The sequence below is a fragment of the Misgurnus anguillicaudatus genome, chromosome 15 (assembly GCF_027580225.2).
Source record: "Misgurnus anguillicaudatus chromosome 15, ASM2758022v2, whole genome shotgun sequence".
NCBI classification, from domain to species: Eukaryota; Metazoa; Chordata; class Actinopteri; order Cypriniformes; family Cobitidae; genus Misgurnus; species Misgurnus anguillicaudatus.
Genome location: NC_073351.2, coordinates 30,094,032 through 30,114,989, shown reverse-complemented (window position 1 = coordinate 30,114,989; position 20,958 = coordinate 30,094,032). Strand labels below are relative to the sequence as shown.

Genomic DNA, 20,958 nt, shown 5'->3' with positions numbered 1-20,958 from the left:
ATGCATACCTGCACAGCACGCATTTACACATACTCCACCCTGGAGTGCAGCAGTGACGCAGTGCAGATGTTGCTGTGATGACAGGAAACAATGATAAAGAGACAGAGACACAAACCAGAACCAGAGAGAGAGAGACCGACATATACCAATGTGGACACACCCTGCATGCATTCCTCTTCTAAGCAGTCGTCTTCACCTACATGTGCATCACCTGACACATCCTAGCACACGTTTACTCTCACCATCTACTAAATCCTGCACTTTCTCATTTTTTGGGGGTTTACACATACTTGCGCACTAATATACACACTGTTTATTCGTATGCAATTAAAGCTCTGTTTCTTATCCACAACTTTACTATAGAGGTTTGCAACAGATTCCTGTGAAAGCCGATTAGATCAGTTGCAGGAGTGGGTGGTATTTCTGGGCACTTACAGTATTTTGATGCATATCAGAAGTTCTTACTTCTCTGTACTTTTGAGAAGTGTGAATGAATTGGATTATAAAGCGATTGTTACCAGAGGAAAATTTTATTGCTGATCTCAAGTTTAGGAGATTTTATAGAGTTCTCAGTTGTGTTTTGTTTAAAGGGGACATTTCAGAAGATTTCTTAAAGATGTCAAATAAATCTTTGGTGTCCCAAGAGTACATCTAGCTCAAAATATCATATAGATAATTTATTATAGCATGTTAAAATTGCCACTTTGTAGGTGTAAGTAAAAATAGTGCCATTTTGGGGTTTGTCTTTTTTAAATGCATATAAGCTGATCTCTGCTAAATGGTGCTGTGGTTGGATAGTGCAGATTAGGGGGTGGTATTATCCCCTTCTGACATCACAAGGGGAGCCAAATTTCAATCACCTTCAATCACACACATTTTTTAGGTTGATAAAAGCACTTTGGACCCAATTACAGCACTTGAACATGGAAAAAGTCAGATTTTCATGATATGTCCCCTTTAAGTATCGACTTTAGGGCTGTTCACAATTTAACGATAACTATATTAGCATCCACATCAGGCTGCGTTTCGCCTTACTCTAAACAGGGAATCTATTTTGTGTAATCTAATATCTTAGATTACACAAAATATATACCTTTTGGCACAGTCAATCACTGAAAAAAATTATTCATTCAATTTACTAAATTTTTTTAAGGTAAGTGAATTTATTTAAGCTACATTAAAACAAAAAAAATTAGAAAATACAAAACAAAACACAAAATGTTTGTTTAAATGTATTTTAAAAAATTGATTGCAACTGCTTACCTTAAAAAACTGAATAAATTTAACAAATAATTTTTTTCAGTGATGTAGTAGAAAAAAAGCATTAAGTAGTAAATTTAGCAACTTCATTAGCACTGGAAAGCTGGGGTAATTTTATGTTATGGACCTCAGCAATGAGCTTCTCCACAGTGTCATCTGTCATTTTAAATGTGTGTGCACTTAAAAGTTAAAATAAGTTTGATTGGCTGTCAATAGTTTATCGTTCATCGGTTGGAAAAAAAATCGTTCCATAATTCCAACGATATTGTTCATTGTATCTTTATCGTTATAGTTGTGGTGTGAACTCCGCTATTCTCTTTAATTTTAAGTGATTTTTAAAACTTTATTTTCATAGTTATCATTATAATGTAAATGGCCTTTTAGTCTTAGATAGTTCTCTTAAAATTGCTTAGAAGAAATTAAAATAAAACTGAATGAGACTATTGTTAAAATGCATAAAGAGTGTGGAGCTGTAAAAATGTAAAATTATCTGGTTTTCATAAATTTGATGAGAAATGTTTGAGTTGATATTGAAAACTTTGTTGCAGTCTTGTCATATCTGAGCTCAGTTTATGACACATCGTTCACACCAGACGCGGAAGAGCCAGAAAAAAATCACTATTTGCATGTAGTTGGACGCTTGAACATTTTGAGTTTACTCGCTTCATTCGTGTGTGAAAGTCGCACACGAAATTCTAGTCATTCAAGACATTCACGCGTAAATTTGCATCATGGGAGGGGCTTATATAGCTCAAATTGGGTAAACTTACCAGACCTCCTCACTTACTTTCTTCCAAACAAGATCCTTTTAATTCCTGTAAAACTACGAAGATGTCTCATATAGCGATGATGATTGTCCTGTTTTGTTTTCCTGCCTCTGCTCGCTCCCAGTAATCATGTCACTGCCAGAGTAAGGTTAACGCAGCACGAAAATCCGCCAAAGTTCAGATTTTTCAACTTGCGCGAATCACGTGGCAACGCTCAATTAGTGCGAAAAGTGCCATTTGCGCCACAGGATGCCTATTCGTGTCTTTGCATTGACTTAATATGTACATTACTTGTGCTTGCCGCCTCTTCCGCGTCTGGTGTGAACGCACCATTATGCTTCAATTTACGCCAATCAAAATTGCGAATTAAAAATACAGCAAATGAAAATGCGTCAATTTCGCAACAATTCTCATATTTTGCTAAAAAGTTTTAAAGTCTGCATGAGGTGTTTTTTCATGCAATAAAAAAAAGAAAGAAATCGCAAAAAGCTAACTACGTAAAACTGCGCATTTACAGGTCACCTGATGTGCATGAAAATATATGTGACCCTGGACCACAAAACCAGTCATAAGGGTCACGTTTTTTTAAATAAATAAGCTGTCCATTGAGGTATGGTTTGTTAAGATAGGACAATATTTGTCTGAGATACAACTATTTGAAAATCTGAATATGGAGAAAATCGCCTTTAAAGTTGTCCAAATGAAGTCCTTAGCAACACATATTACTAATGATAAACACATTTTTGATATATTTACGGTAGGCAATTTACACAATATCTTTGAATACATGATCTTTACTTAATATCCTAATAATTTTGCATAAAAAAACAATAATATACTCAACAATAAATGACCCATACAATGTATTGTTGGCTATATTGCTACAAATTTGTGGTCCAGGATCACAAATGATCATTCTTTCAAATAGACGTTCACAAATATTAAACGCTACATGGTCTTTTAAAAGTAAAAAAAAAAATTGTTGGACTTGCATGGAGAAACTACTGTAAAAAGTACTGTAAAGTGTAAAACTATGACAGCATGCAGGTGTGAATAAAGTGTGTGGTGTGTTTGTCCTTGTCGAAGTGTCATATCACATTTTCCAGACTCAAAATTCCCATGGCTGTCCGCTTAAGGTGTTTTCTCACCTAACATTTCAACTCTTGTAACTTAAGGCAATCTGATCCCAAACAAAGACCCAAACCTCATGCAAATGAGAACCATGTGTCAACCAACAAAGTTTGTGTGTATGTGCATGAATCTTTTGCTGAGGGTTTCATTCATCAGCCTTAGGGAAGATCTGCACCTTATCGTGCTGATGATCATGTGAATCCCTACTTAGTGTTTCAACCCACAAACAAAACATAAATTACTGCGGGCATGATATGCACACGCACGGCCACGTGTCGTCTACTAAAGCTGATGCTATTCATGAACTCGAGGTTCCCATTTTAGCAATCACAAGATTTGTGTTTGTTAATGTCTTATCTACTGATTTATACCCATAAGTCTTTAATGTTACAAGCACGGTTTATCAAATCAAACTGAAGTTATGGATTTATTCACATTGCTACTCTGTATGAAGTAAGAGGGACACATTATTTGGTAGAAAGCATCTACCTGCTGAAGGAGTAGATGAATGATTTGGTGAGAAGTAATGATGGATGAAATGGTGTTATGTGTCTGGAGTCTGTTTCTCCAAGATCACACGGCATGAGGAGACATAAATCAAGCTTGTTAAAACTCGTTCTGCGATGCATTTTGTGTAGCTCATACTGTCATCTTCTGGTTAAAATGAGATTGCAGTAAGGACAGAAATGGTGTGCTTCTTCAAAGAGATTTTTCATGTGGGGAAAGATCAAGACGTGTGTGAGTGTCGTGATTTTTCCTTCTTTGGTTCACCTGGATGTCATAATTCCCAAGAATCTACTGGGAATGCAGTGTTGAATCCATGTGTGTTTTATGATGAAAATGATTATCTGATACTGAAGTGTAAAACCTGTGTATATGGGTGATTCTCACGAAAACTTGGTTTTAAAAATGTCAAGCATGAAAATGTAAAAATTGCTTAAATTTACTTTTTTCCCACCAGACATTGAAAAACAAAGTCTGGAGTAAATGGGAACATTGATTAAAAAATTTTACTTATCATTTAACACTTTTTGTAACATAATTAAAAAAATTAGTCCTAAAAAATCTCATTACCGCAACAGTCAGAAAACATCAACACTGACATATTTTAAAAATGACATGACAAACCTGAAAGAACATAATTTGGAGATTCTGCACATGCATTTAAAATCAAAGTATTATGCTTCTATTAATTAAATTAACATTTAATAAGCATCTGTTGCGGTAATGATAATCAAAATGTCGTGTAAGCATTCTGACAAGACAATATTTCAAATTAACTGTAAACAAAATTTATCTTACCTGGTAGCCATCTTGAAGTAACTGGTCCATGTGCTTGGTCACTCAAAATCAAACTTTATTAAAATTCTGTATGTGTGCTTAAACTGTTCTCAAAAAGTGTTGCGGAGGATGAGAACATCAGGCATGGAGACATAATTTTCCTAATTTTTCTTCATTATTATTATACATGAATATTCAGTAAATATTTTTTCTGTCATCTACTGTAAAGTAGTCTAGCAAAACATCCATTTATTTTTTTCTTAATATTTTTGTGTTAATTTGATTAAATTACAACATAACGCATGTTCAAACACAGCCGGACACATTGCGGTAATGAGAATTTCAGCAGAAAATGAGATAAAATGTACAATTATAAATTTTTATGTTGAAATCACACATTGTGCAAGGTAGAACACAGTATTGTGTTAATTCTGATGCTTTTTAATGTTACTATATTACACATTTTAAAGCTAAAATCATTAGTGCCGTGGTGTTTCAATGGTTTCGTGAGAATCACCCATATGGTAAATATTTTTGTTCAAAATTTTTTGTTGTATTCTAAAGTAAAGTTTTAGTTTTAGGGGCCATTGTGGATGACAAAATTTTTATGTTGTTTGGCTGTTGTTTACATGACAATGTCTTGAAAATGCAAACTCTTGAAGGTTTCAAAGTGCCAGTTTTTGAGAACAAGACCTTGTAAACACTGTGTAAACTCTGAAAATGCAAATCTGTGATAATGGTGACATTACGCGCATGTCTACAGGCATGCAAGAGTATGTGTAAGGGGTGTGCCGAGATCTCGTGCGATGTTTAGATATGTATTACAAAATTAATTATGTCATGATATTTCTTGTGGAGGTGAAATGTTGGCCGTTTCTCAAACAAAAGGCTGCATCCTTTGTAGATCGCATTTGTAGACTGCATACTTCATAAAGTCTTATTACAGAATATTAACAATTATAAAAAGTTCACTCTAATATTTAGTTAACACCCTGAAGATATTTTGGGGATTTTCACCTGTATTTTGCCTACCCAATTTCAAAAGCTTCCCATACTCACATGCAGAGGTATACATACAAAAGTTTGGTATAATTTTACAGGAAACCCTTTGAAATTACATAAAACACTATTGAAATTGCTAAACATGGTTGTATGTGATGTCAGTCCTCTAATAAACACAAAAATAAATAGGCGCTTTTTGATGTTTTTTTCCTAAAGTTTTTATTTTAAAGTGTATAACTCTGGCCCTGGGTGCCTCAGCTACCTGCAGACAGTTTTGTTTGATTCCAGCTATTGTCAGCTTACAGAGGAAAAATGCATTTTTTCTCTATCATAATAAATGCAAAAGTTATTTTACTCCAACTGAAGGGAGGAATAATACCCTTTTTGTATACAATTTCTGCCTAAAAACATTTGAAGTGCTCCCATACCCACATACAGTGGAATAAATGCAATTTCTTTATATCATTTTAAAGAAAACCCTTTAAAGTTACATAGTTTGTGACAAATATTGTTATTAGGGCCCGAGCACCGAGGAGCAGGCCAGAATGGCCTGCACCGAAAGGTGCGAAGCCCTATTGTTTTTGCTCGGATTATTAGGGCCCGAGCACCGAGGAGCAGGCCAGAATGGCCTGCACCGAAAGGTGCGAAGCCCTATTGTTTTTGCTCAGATTATTATTAGGGCCCGAGCACCGAGGAGCAGGCCAGAATGGCCTGCACCGTGGGTGCAAAGCCCTATTGTTTTTGCTTCGTTTATTATTATTATTATTATTATTATTATTATTATTATTATTATATTCCGAAATGAATCGCATTTTTGAAGGCCTAAACATACCCGAAAACTCATGAAAATTTGCACACGCGTCAAAAGTGGCGAAAATTTACATGTAGTATAGGCGTCAGAAGTGGGCGTGTAGAAATGGCTCGATAGCGCCACCTGCAAAATTTCAAGAGAACAGCCCCCCCACTACGAAAAACATACAGATACGAAATTTGGTAGGATCATCAAGCACCCCAAGACCTACAAAAAAGTCTCTTGGAGCTAAGATCTAAACGCCACAGGAAGTCGGCCATTTTGAATTTTCTCTGTCATTTTTTGACATTTCTAAGCGTCGTACTTTAACGAACTCCTCCTAGCGATTTAATCCGATCATTATCATATTTGGTCAGTCTCATCTAAAGGCCTTTGCGATGCTAAATTGCAGAGATCTTGACTTTTCGTTGGAGGGTGTGTCCGTGACGGCCTGACAAAGTTCAGCATTTTCGCCATGAAACAGGAAGTTGTTCTATCTCAGGCATACAATGTCCAATCTGCCCCACGCTTCACATGTTTGATAAGAGTCTTGACCTGAACACATTTTGATGCCAATATTCAGCTTCAGTCATAGCGCCACCTAGAGGTAGCAGGAAATGCCTTGTTTTACGCTGTGATTTACTGCTCTTAGAGATTTAATCAAATAATCATCATATTTGGTCAGACTGATGTTAAGCCCTTTGCCGTGATAAATTGCGAAGATCTTGACTTTTCGTTAAAGGGCGTGTCCGTGGCAGCCTGGCAAAGTGTGATATTTCGCCATGAAACAGGAAGCTGTTGTAATTCAGACATACATTTTCCGATCTGCCCCCGACTTCACAAGTTTGATAAGGATCCCGGCCTGAACACGACAATATAACAATAATCAGGTACAGTCGTAGCGCCACCTGCTGCACACAAGCGGTGTGGCACATCAGTTTCCCTTTGAATATCCACCTATATTTACCCACTTTAATTCATATCCCCCTGGTTCACTGCTTTACTAATGCCATAGGGTAGCGGTGCACATGCGTGCGAGGGCCCTTCCATCGCTGCTTGCAGCTTTATTAGGGCCCGAGCACCGAGGAGCAGGCCAGAATGGCCTGCACCGAAAGGTGCGAAGCCCTATTGTTTTTGCTCGGATTATTATTTTTATTATTTTTTTTTTTTTTTTTTTTATTATTTTTTTCAACACTTTTGGGAATTTTGAGTGCCTTAACATACTCGAAAACTCTTGAAATTTGGCACAGATGTCAGAGTCGTCCGTCATCGCAGAAAACCAAAGGCTGGAACACGGGCGTGGCAGGGGGGCTCTGTAGCGCCCCCTGTAATGAAAAAAAAAACATTGGTGCACAGATCAGACAAACATGTACGCACATGTACGAAAGTTGGTACACGTATAGATCTCATCGACCCGAACAACTTTCGTACTCTAACATATTAGCTCCGCCCAACAGGAAGTCGGCCATTTTGGATTGTTTAAAAAATGCATGCGGTGAACTTTTAAATACTCCTCCTAGTGGATTAATGGGAATGACACCAAACGTGGTGATCATGATGTCGAGACATTGCACTTGCTAAATTGCGAAGGGATTTTTGATATCTCGAACGGTTTTGTCATGGCGAGGCGACAAATTCATGGCGAAATCAGAGAAACAGGAAGTGTCTAATATCTATGGCAAAAAATATCTTATTGTGATGCCATGCGGGGTGTTTGTTCGTCTGATGATTCCGCTCGCATTGATGCGCCTATTGTGACTCCCGGGTATAGCGCCACCCCCAGGCGGCAGGAAGTGTGTCAGTTACAAAGCTGGATTTTTTTGACAGTTCCATGCAATGTTCTTTTAAATACTCCTTCTAGGATTTTCATGCGATTGACACCAAAAGTAATCAACATGATGCCGAGACATTGTAGATGATAAATTGCGAAGGGATTTTTGATATCTCAAACGCTGTTTCCATGGCAACCTGTCAAACTTTACTTTCATTTTTACACATATTTAAGGCTGAAAGTTACATGCTGTGAATCTTTAAATACTCCTCGTATGGGATTCATGCGATTGACACCAGAAATGGTCAACATGATGCCGAGACATTGTAGATGATAAATTGCGAAGGAATTTTTGACATCTCGAACGTTGTTCCCATGGCAACGCGTCAAACTTTACTTTAATTTCAGGCATGTTTAAGGCTCTTGGCGTGCTTAGTTGAACTTTAAATTTGGCACACACATCAGAGTTTTCGTCTGTTAAGTGTTGACAAAAAGGTCAGATAAAGGCGTGTCTATTTAGTGTCTAACTAGCGCCCCCATTTGTATAAAATGTGGGGTTTCTTTTACCTACAGTCCCCAAATGGGTCAGTAACAACATTAAATAGCCCACTGATATTTACCCACTTGAGGCCCTTGCCCACCGTGCATCGTTTTCTCGGACGCACCGTGTAGCGGGAAAAAAAAACGTGCGAGGGCCCGCCATCGCTGCTTGCAGCTATATTTTTTATTTATTTTTTTTTTTTTATTTTTTTCAACACTTTTGGACATTTTGGGGGCCTTAACATACTCGAAAACTCTTGAAATTTGGCACAGACATCAGAGTCGTCCGTGATCGCCGAAAGCCAAAGGCTGGAACACGGGCGTGGCACGGGGGCTCTGTAGCGCCCCCTGTAATGCAAAAACAAACAGGAGTGCACAGATCGGGCAAACATGTACGCACATTTACGAAAGTTGGTACACATATAGATCTCATCGACCCGAACAACTTTCGCCCTCTAACATTTTAGCTCCGCCCAACAGGAAGTCCGCCATTTTGGATTGTTTAAAAAATGCATGCGGTGAACTTTTGAATACTCCTCCTAGGGGATTCATGCAAATGACACCAAATGTGGTGATCATGATGTCAAGACATTGGACTTGCTAAATTGCGAAGGGATTTTTGATATCTCGAACGGTGTTGCCATGGCGAAGTGGCAAAGTCATGGCGAAATCAGAGAAACAGGAAGTGTCTAATATCTAAGGCAAAAAATGTCTTATAGTGATGACACGTGGGGTGTTTGTTCGTCTGAAGATTCCGATCGCATTGATGTGCCTATTGTGAGTCTCGGGTATAGCGCCACCACCAGGCGCCAGGAAGTGTTGCAGTCACAAAGGTTGATTTTTTTGACAGTTCCATGTGATGTTCTTTTAAATACTCCTCCTAGAATGTTTATGCGATTGACACCAAAAGTGGTCAACATGATCCCAAGACATAGTAGATGATAAATTGCGAAGGGATTTTTGATATCTCAAACGTTGTTCCCATGGCAACGCATCAAACTTTACTTTCATTTTAAAGGCATATTTAAGCCCTTCAGTTGCATGCATTTAACTTTTAAATACTCCTTCTAGAATAATCATGCAATTGACACCAAAAGTGGTCAACATGATGCAGAGACATTGTAGACGATATATTGCGAAGGGATTTTTGATATCTCCAACTCTGTTCCCATGGCAACGTGTCAAACTTTACTTTCATTTTTACACATATTTAAGACTGACAGTTACATGCTGTGAACTTTTGAATACTCCTTGTATGGGATTCATGCGATTGACACCAAAAGTGGTCAACATCATGCTGAGACATTGTAGATGATAAATTGCGAAGGAATTTTTGACATCTCGAACGCTGTTCCCATGGCAACGCGTCAAACTTTACTTTCATTTCAGGCATATTTAAGGCTCTTGGCGTGCTTAGATTAAATTTAAATTTGGCACACACATCAGAGTTGTCGGCTGTTAAGTGTTGACAAAAAGGTCAGACATAGGCGTGTCTCTTAAGTGGCTCACTAGTGCCCCCGTTTGTTTAAAATGTGGGGTTTCTTTTATCTACAGTCCCCAAATGGCTCAGAAACAACATTAAATAGCCCACTGATATTTACCCACTTGATGCACATGCCCACCGTGCATCGTTTTCTCGGAGGCACCGTGTAGCGGTAAACAAACGTGCGAGGGCCCGCCATCGCTGCTTGCAGCTATATTTATTTTTATTTTTTTTTTTTTTTATTATTTTTTTCAACACTTTTGGACATTTTGGGGGCCTTAACATACTCGAAAACTCTTGAAATTTGGCACAGACATCAGAGTCGTCCGTGATCGCCGAAAGCCAAAGGCTGGAACACGGGCGTGACACAGGGGCTCTGTAGCGCCCCCTGTAATGCAAAAACAAACAGGAGTGCACAGATCAGGCAAACATGTACGCACATTTACAAAAGTTGGTACACATATAGATCTCATCGACCCGAACAACTTTCGCCCTCTAACATTTTAGCTCCGCCCAACAGGAAGTCCGCCATTTTGGATTGTTTAAAAAATGCATGCGGTGAACTTTTGAATACTCCTCCTAGGGGATTCATGCAAATGACACCAAACGTGGTGATCATGATGTCAAGACATTGGACTTGCTAAATTGCGAAGGGATTTTTGATATCTCGAACGGTCTTGCCATGGCGAAGCGGCAAAGTCATGGCGAAATCAGAGAAACAGGAAGTGTCTAATATCTAAGGCAAAAAATGTCTTATAGGGATGACACGCGGGGCGTTTGTTCGTCTGAAGATTCCGATCGCATCGATGTGCCTATTGTAAGTCTCGGGTATAGCGCCACCACCAGGCGCCAGGAAGTGTGTCAGTCATGAACTTTTAAATACTTCTCCTAGGGAATTCATACAATTGACACCAAACGTGGTGAACATGATGCTGAGACATTGGACTTGCCAAATTGCGAAGGGATTTTTGATATCTCGAACGGTGTTGCCATGGCGAGGCGACAAATTTATGGCGAATTCAGAGAAACAGGAAGTGTCTAATATCTAAAGCAAAAAATGTCTTATTGGGATGAAACGCAGTGTGTATGTTCGGCCAAGGATTCCGATCGCATCGATGTGCCTATTGTGAGTCTCGGGTATAGCGCCACCAACAGGCACCAGGAAGTGTGGCAGTCACAAAAGGTGGATTTTTTGACAGTTCCATGCAATGTTCTTTTAAATTCTCCTCCTAGGATTTTCATGCGATTGACACCAAAAGTGGTCAACATGATGCTGAGGCATTGTAGATGATAAATTGCGAAGGGATTTTTGATATCTCGAATGCTGCTCCCATGGCAACACATCAAACTTTACTTTCATTTTCAGGGATATTTAAGCACTTGGCATGCACTTTGGGTGCCTTAACATGCTCGAAAACTCTTGAAATTTGGCACAGACGTCAGAGTCGTCCGTCATTGCAAACGGGCAAACGCTGGAACACGGGTGTGGCAGTAGGGCTCTGTAGCGCCCCCTGTAATGCAAAAAAAATATTGGTGCACAAATCGGGCAAACATGTACGCACATGTACGAAAGTTGGTACGTATATAGATCTCATCGACCCGAACAAATTTCACAATCAAACCTATTAGCTCCGCCTCACAGGAAGTCGGCCATTTTGGATGGTTTCAAAAATGCATACGGTGAACTTTTGAATACTCCTTCTAGGGGATTCATGGGATTGACACCAAACGTGCTGATCATGATGCCGAGACATTGTACTTGCTAAATTGCGAAGGGATTTTTGATATCTCGAACGGTTCTGCCATGGCGAGGCGACAAATTCATGGCGAAATCAGAGAAACAGGAAGTGTCTAATATCTAAGGTAAAAAAATGTCTTATTGTGATGACACACGGGGTGTTTGTTCGTCTGAAGATTCTGATTGCATCGATGTGCCTATTGTGAGTCTCGGGTATAGCGCCACCACTAGGCGCCAGGAAGTGTTGCAGTCACAAAGGTTGATTTTTTTGACAATTCCATGTGATTTTCTTTTAAATACTCCTCCTAGAATGTTTATGCGATTGACACCAAAAGTGGTTAACATGATGCTGAGACTTTGCAGATGCTAAATTGCGAAGGAATTTTTGACATTTCGAACGCTGTTGCCATGGCAATGCTTCAAACTTTACTTTAATTTCAGGCATATTTAAGGCTCTTGGCGTGCTTAGATTAAATTTAAATTTGGCAAACACATCAGAGTTGTCGGCTGTTAAGTGTTGACAAAAACGTCAGATAAAGGCGTGTCTATTTAGTGTCTCACTAGCGCCTCCATTTGTCTAAAATGTGGGGTTTCTTTTACCTACAGTACCAAAATGGATCAGTAGCAACATGAAATATTCCACTGATATTTACCCACTTGATGCACATGCCCACCGTGCATCATTTTCTCGGAGGCACCGTGTAGCGGTAAAAAAACGTGCGAGGGCCCGCCATCGCTGCTTGCAGCTATATTTTATGTTGTTTTTCATATGATAAAACACCAAATTTTCTTTGATAGTGTATAACTCTGGTTCTGTGTTCTCTAGCAGACTGCAGACTTCTGGTTGTTAGCAGCAGCAGACAGTAAACACCGAAAAAAAGAATGATCTCTTTAGCATGTCGCATTCAAAAGATATTCTTAATTTACTGAAGGGTGCGAAAATACATTTTTCATATAAATATGAATTTTTTGTTTTGAACATATAATAAATAGCAAGGGATTATACATGCACACAACCAAAGAAAATGCTGTGAATGGACTCATTGTTTAGAGTAGGACCTAAGAGAAAAGATGGTGTATCATTTGTGGCTATCTGTGCTATCTGAGGCAGCTCACGCTCAAGTTTCACATAAATTTACAAAAGACATTTTTTTTACCTTATTATTCATTCAACGATTGTTGGATATGTGTTGATAACAGAACAAAAAATAACGCTGTAGCCTTATTCCTGAGAGTGAGAGCTTTCATTTGATATAAGACTTGCCCATGTTTGTCATATTTAAAAAATATTAAATGATATCAAAAAATATGGGGGGTGATAATGTAAATTAAGTGTAAATAAATTTCTTACAGTAAAAGATATGTCAAAGTGATGCATATCTGCAGAAAGTAGAGACTATAAGCTTTCAAACAGTATCTCATATGTGTTACTGGGGTCCATGACGGACCATTAAAGATTAAAAGAATATTTTATATTAAGTCAAAATACGAAATTTTGGCCCCAGGACAGGGTCCTCAGGGTTTAAGAGATTGTAAATTGTTGTAATATGCTTATGACTTGCAAATGTAATGCTCAGTTAACTGAAATAAACCAGGCTTGATGACGTATGCAGCCTGCACATGCGACCTCCGGAGAATGCAGCTTTCTGTTTGAGAAACGGCCACTGTCCTAATAATATCAGCAGAAAGTTAATTCACACGGGGAAAGCGTTAACGCTTTTCATTTACTTTAAATGGGTGATGTTATGCGTTGGCAAACTGAATTGTGGATCTGTCAATGTTGCGTCACAGCCGTGGCTTGCGGCAGAAGTTGAACGCATACGTCAGCCAGTCAGATTGCCTTATGCATAACCTAGTGCGAGCCAGCATGTGTTGCGGCCACTGTGATTGGCTGTTGGCCACGCTTCAGACAAGCCTTTCGTCAAGCGTTAACGCTTTCGCCCCGTGTGAATGAGTTTACATAATTTTATCTTTGCATGTTCTTGCTCAAGACTAACGGTGGCTGTATCATTTCTATTGTAAAGAATTGGACAAATATTAAAGATTTAAATGGATTTAAACGATGTTTGACTAAAAGTAAGCATCTAAAGTGAAGTAACAGAAGCGGGTCCGTTAGCGCCCCCTGCAGGCATTTGTTATAATACATAATGCTGATTTTTATTACAAAGGCTATATTACTGTAATGTGTTTACTTGTTTTTATGCTTTATTTGAACCAATTATTATTGCATCGTCATAATTGTGTAATTTTAAAGGTAGTTGCTCACTTGGGTCTATTTTATTACCAAAAAATATCAAAATGTTTCATTATCAATTAGCAAAATAATTGTTAGGGACAGTCCTAGATTCGTTAAAACGTTACAAAATAATGTGATTTCAGTTTCCCAGTTATTTTATCATTGAGGATATCTTAAAAAATGTAAAAATCTTGTTTCGTTCTTGTGAACCCAATCTTATGTCTCGTGGATTAAGTGTCTCATATTGATTGTATAGCTCTGTTGAAAAATATATATGTTTGCAGGCGTGTAGCATTTCTTTACAAAGTAATATCGCCATCTATTGGCCTTGAACATGTAATGTGAATTATTTTTTTTTAAACACATTTATGTCATGCAAACGTAGCCTTAGATTCTATGTACCCTGCTGAAAATATCAGTTTAGAGAACCTTCCTTTTTTTACTTGTCCAGACTGGTTTATGCTGGTTTGTTATGGTCTAGCTAATGTACCTGTATATATCCATACACACTTCAGCAACTTTTCTTCTGACAGTCTTTCTGCTTAAGCTGATTAGCAAAATAAGGGGGCACCAGCACTTGGTAACCAGTATCCCAATACCAGCATGTCTTTTCAGCACCAATATTTAAAAAATCGAAATACTTGAGAACTGTTATTTCCAGATATGAAGGTGGTTAATGATCTGTTCTGGATGTGTTCCTGTATCTCAATTGGAAGATAATTGCATTAGCAATTGCATTCTATCCCCATGGGGCAGGGCCGGCGCCAGACCATAACTAACAGGGGGGCACTCGTCTTCCAACGGGGGGCACGCAATAGCAACAATAACTTGCAAAAACAAGACATTAAAACAACAAATACAGCAAGCACACACTCATACAACTAGTACAGACTGTCAGCTCATTTCCCGTATAAAGTGCAAAAGACCACAAACTATGCGCAAAACTATTGAACTTCGACCGCGGCATAAGCGCATGCTGAGCTCCGCTGCGCTCGCGCTTGGCTCGACGCAACAACAAACCGCCCTCGCGCGGCGCAAGCAATTGAAATGAATGGGTTTCATTGCGCAGCGCACACCGCGTCCTAGCTTTAAAAAAGCAGTTTTACCATAATCACGTCGTAATGCTGTTAACGGTCTATAGCCACACTTCACATTTAAGCTTACATAATTTAAAACAACGCTAACTTACCTTTAAAATAACTGAAGACGGCGTGTAAGAACATTAAACTTCCTTAAAACAGTGTCCTGTAGATTGTAAATTCCCCCTTGACCTCTAATCTCTGAGTTTGAGCCAGTCTGTGTTTGCATGAAGTCAGATGAAGCAGGCGGTGCTGGTTCGTTCTAAATGTTCTAATATCCATATTTTACACGATCCATAAAATGCCGCAAAAAACACGTTGCTAGTATCAAGTCACAAATAGCCTATGCTAAAGACATAAGACGGGTGAGACGCGGCAATACATCCAATCAGAGAAACTGGTCTATTTTAATTAAAGAAAACATATATCAACTATATTTTCCTCATTTGATTACATTCCAAGTCATGAAACATTCAATGTTTAATTTATTTTAATTATTCTTGATATATATTAAAGTAATAAAAAACTTTGTAGGGGGGGCACAACAACCTGTTCAGGGGGCACTGCCCGCGAATGCCCCCCCTTGACGCCGGCCCTGCCATGGGGGAACACGCATACTGATAAAATGTTAAATGCACCATAACTTACTTCAGATAAAAGCATCTGCTAAATGTATTTTTATTTTGTTTTTAGTCTAGTCATTGTAATTATTAACTGTTAGCTATGCCCCTATTGAGATAAATAGTTTGTTTTTTCAGCCGGAGCAAGAATTTAGCTTGGAGTCTGATCACATTGAGAGCGGCAGGGGAAGATGCCCGTTTCATCCCAGCAGTCCTTCAGCATCCACTGTGTACCGTAAGAATTCATCCAATCTGAAACCTCATCATCTCATCTGTTCAAGATTTTTCATTTATTCCCTCCTCTCTTCATTCCTTTAGTTTTATATTCCTTTAGCTTCCCCCATACACTTCATCCTTCCCCTGTGTTTTTGAGTTTGAAAGCCAGAGTGCATTTTGGGCCTGGGGTCACTGAGTGTAAAAACTCTTCAGAACCCATCAGAGCGCTCAATGAGATGGAGGCAGGATCTGATTGGAGAGAAATTGAAATATGAGTTTGATGGCTTCCTCTTTAATAGCAGCTGCTGTGAGTTATTAATTTAGTTTCTCCCAAAAGCCCAGAAAAGGGATTGCTGATAATCAAGAAAGTTTGAATACTGAAATGATATTGCCCCTGAGAGTAATATATTTTGATTTAAGACCGGCCTGGTGGCACTGGTGAACAAAAACAAATGGTGAGATATTCTTTAAAAGGGTCTGCAGTGCCACCTTGTGATGCCTTAATGTATTACAACCAAAATATACACATATCCAGTATATGCCAAAACTGAAAAAGCTATTCATTAGCATTCTCATTCATCTCAGTGAAAGTTGATTGACAGGTGCATTCAACCCCGAGTGTGCTGCCTTTGCTTCATGGGTACTTAATTCCTGCCATTCACCTGAGCTGTGGAAGTCATCTAACTGATAGCCTAAATATACAGTATATTATAGACAGAGACACACTCTTTTAAAATATATAATAATAATAATAATAATAATTATAATAAAACAAATTAATAAAAAATAAAAATACTTGGTGTTTTTTTCCAATGTACCTTGATACAAACACTTCATTATTAAACAGAAAACTTTATCAAATACTCAAAAACAAAAAGCTAAACATGTCACACATCTTTGAAAGCAGAGATTCTTGTGATTCGAATGATGTAAACCCGTTTAAGATACAATCAACACAGCATGTACTTAGCATTTTTCAGGAATGCTAAGGGGTTAACTGATCTTAACTGTATACTTTATATTTTTTACCTATGATGTGTTAACCTAATACTGGTTACACATGCATTATATATATAAAAAAAAAAATGTAGAGAATTAGGGAATTTGAAAACTGTTTTTTTTTTTTAAATAATAGTGTAAAACCAAAAGAATTAAAACACAATTATGAGATAACCAAAGATTTTACACTGTTGTTGAATATGTCAAATTAAAATTGCATGCTTTTAAGTGTGTCTGACCGAGCTGACACAAATTAAGAAAGTGAATAAATCTAAATTTTTCATAAAAAGCATTTTTATAAAAGCCCATTCCCTTTATATAATTCATTAGTTGAGGCCTTCGTCTGCAAAAATGTGACCCTGTCTGTGAAAACCCAACTAAAGTAATTTTACTGTTTATTACATTCGTTCATCTTACATAATGTAAAGAATTTTGTGTGAAAATATAACATTGAATGAGTAAGATTATGCCAAAGATTGAATATAATTGAATATAAAGGTCTATAATTGAAATAAAACTGTGATGCTCCAAATCTAATCACATTTTCGTTTCTAATATATTTTGTATTAAAAAACAAAAACTAACATCTAAAACGTGTTTGTCCCCCATCTCAAGAATTAGTGATGTATTTCACATCAAAATATATACAGTAACAGTATTGTGCAAAAGTCTGACTATGCATTCAGTGGCGGCTCCAGAGATTTTCCGATGCAGGTGCTATGGGGATGCTCAACACTTAAGAGAAGGTGCTTTAAATTTTGGGGCATTTCATTAAGGAGGTCGCATCGGACCACCCTTTATACACGCGTACACGCCCGCAATCCCCGCATTAACTAGCCTATACTCGTTCCATGACTATGTAAAAGTATTCAACACAAGGGCAATAGTTACAACATACATAAGCCTGCCAATGTAAACCTCTGAAAATAATATTTCACAGATCTGTCACAGTCTAGCCCTGAATACAACGGAGCAGCAAACGCAGCAACAGACACTCTGCACGCTTCGGCTTAAAATGCTCAGATCACGAAATCACACAGCCAGTTACCAACACTAGTGATGAATCAGCAATATTGTTTCTATTGTTGGAGCATCATAGGTTGACCATACGTGCCATTCTTCCCGGACGCGTCCTGTGCAGGATTTCGGGTGCATCTTCTGGAAGTCGTATTTGTCGACCGCATACGTCATAGATGATTATTATTATTATTACAGAAAAGCAACCGTTACATTTTAAGGTAAGAATTAAACTATGATTGTATATCTTATGTTTTTAACTGAATGGCGTATGCGGTCAACAAATACGACTTCCGGAAGACGCACCGAAATCCTGGGCTGCGTCCGAAACCGCATACTGTATAGTAGGTACTGAATTAGATGAAGTACCTACTTACTTGGCGTTAAAACAGTAGGTACTGTATAGTATGAATCCTGGTAGTATAAATGAGATTCGGACGTACTACATCCGCCATGTTGCTACATCACGTGACATACGTCGTCATCACGTCGTGTCATTTCAGCGCGAAAACAGCCGCGTGCCTCTTCTTCTTCGTTGGATAACTCCTCGTCCGGGGCATCATGGGATAGTGTAGCGTCCATCGTATGCACACTGCAAAATCTAACCGGAAGTAGTAGGTCATCCGGGTACTTTTCGCATACTGTTTTTCGAATACTATGTATTCGGACATACTACTCGCTTCGCCTACTGCTTTTCGCGTACTATATAGTATGTAGTAGGCGGTTTCGGACGCAGCACTGGATAGGACGCGTCCGGTGTAGCAGCCGATCCTGTTCCCCTCGGAATTTGTGTTCCCCCTTCCAGTCGATAAAGCGTTTCTGCCGACAGCGCAGGCGCAGGTACCTAAATATCTGCGTTTTTTTTTTAATTATAATTTTTTGGTATGGTATAGCATATTTACAGAGTTTCTACAACCTAATACAGCTTAAAAAAATTAAAAGTATAAAATAAATATTCAGGAAAAACAACTGGGTGTACAAAAAGCGACAAGGGGAACACAAATTCCGAGGGGAACAGGATCGGCTGCTACACCGGGAAGAATGACACGTATGTGCAACCTATTGATGTAAAAATGCAGAGCCAAGATTTGTTCTTTAAACACCAAATTAATTCAATTTGTAATAGCCAACAGAGGGGAAAATCAAGCACTTATCATAGACGTCTTCACATCAAAACAGCATCATCAATGATGTTGACGCAGTCAAGGGTCCTCGTTCTCTCCGTATTTATTGCCAAAAGTGCCAGATTACTGGTCCTAGTGTGCCCACTGCTGTTCCTCGGGTAGTTTTTGGTGTATCCATTTTGGTGTATTTTACTTGGCTAAATTTCTAAACTCGCTATCAAAAACAAACTGCCGTGCGTTAAGGTCAAAAGTTCACCGGGCGCTGCACCCATTGGCCAAAGAAGATCACATGTTTTGGCGTCATGATATTTTAGATAAATATATATTTTTTAATTATTATTTAACTCCCTTGTTTAACAACACGAAAACACTATTCAAACATGACATTAAAATATAAATATAAAAATTACAGACAGATTTCTTGGGGGTGCTGGGCGGGTGCTATTGATATCATAGCCGGAGCTACAGCACCACCTAGCTCCTCCCTGGCGCCGCCACTGTATGCATTCACACCAGCCGCGGTAGAGGCGGCTAAAACGCGCTATTTGCACTTAGTTGGACGCTTTGGACATTTTGAGGTTACTCACTCATTTGCGCGTGAAAGCCCCGAGTGAAATTCTAGTCATTCGAGACATTAATGCTACATACACACCAAACGTGGGACATCGAGTTACTCGCTCTAGATTACTTGCGGGATTTAACTTCGTGTCATGCGAATTTTTTGCTCGAGTTGAAAATATTCAACTTGAGCAAAAAATTTGCATGACACGAAGTTAGTTATAGCATGTGTTAGAGGCGAATAGCGTGTGTTTTCATGGCAAACGCGCCACCAACGTGACTCCGCTCCTCCCTGTAATCATGTCACTACTAGAGCAAGCTCCTAATTGGTTAACGCGGCGCGAATATCTGCCAAAGTTCCGATTTTTCAACTTGCACATTTCCTGCGGCGTTCCGGACTGCATCAGTTGCGCGTACCGCGCCGCAGTATGCCTCTTCATGTCTTTGCATTGACTTAACATGTAAATTACTCCTGCTTGCCGCCTCTTCAACACTCTAAAAAACAAACGGTGCTATAAAGCACCAAAACTGTTGCTTTGGATCGTAACCATAGAAGAACCATTTTTAGTGCCATATAGCACCGGTGAAGCACCAGTGTAGCACCTGTGTAGAACCATATAGGGGCCATATAGCACCACTATAGCACCACATATGGTTCTACAAAGCACTATATGGTTCTACACAGGTGCTTCACTGGTGCTTCACCGGTGCTATATGGCACTAAAAATGGTTCTTCTATCGTTACGATCCAAAGCAACAGTTTTGGTGCTATATAGCACCCTTTGTTTTTTAGAGTGAATGTCTGGTGTGAATGCCACATTAGGCCACCACCAACAGACTTGTTGTTTTAGAAGTTTTAATGTCAATCCATATTTATTTTTCAATCTATTTTATTAAGATACAAACAGAAAATACAGTTAATACGTACAAAAAAATTAAAAATAAATTTTCAGGACTAAATGTCTTCTTTGGGCATTCACAGTGTTTAGTGTGACCTCTCTTGGCACTAAACACATCTTAAGCGTTTTTGAGCAGAATAAAGTAAAAAGACTAATTTCTTTGAAATTAGAAATTAGGATTTCATTTTTATTTAGGTTTAAGAGATCCTGCAGTTTCCTGCTATTGCTTAAGTGGATGGGGAGTTTACCCTAAAACTTGAGATATCAGTTTACATTTTTATACAGTTTTTAAAGGCATTCCATGCAGTTTGACGTTTTTGTCAAACAGCGACCCCTAGAGTCACTGGGGAAAGCTTGCAACTGTCGTAATTTCGCACGCCCACTCTGTACGTACCTGTAAGGATAGTGTTGGGCGTGAGATGGACTCCGAAGATAATGACCAGGGAA

At 38.6% G+C, this 20,958-nt stretch overlaps 1 protein-coding gene across 1 annotated transcript in view; it reads left to right on the top strand.

The window, feature by feature from the left end:
* Window positions 1-20,958, top strand: part of sema3e (sema domain, immunoglobulin domain (Ig), short basic domain, secreted, (semaphorin) 3E) — a 74,631-nt gene that overhangs the window by 37,250 nt on the left and 16,423 nt on the right. Inside the window, exon 5 of the mRNA XM_073853755.1 lies at window positions 15,837-15,933. Within this exon, the coding sequence (XP_073709856.1) occupies window positions 15,837-15,933 (97 nt within the window). The remainder of the gene's footprint in view (window positions 1-15,836; window positions 15,934-20,958) is intronic.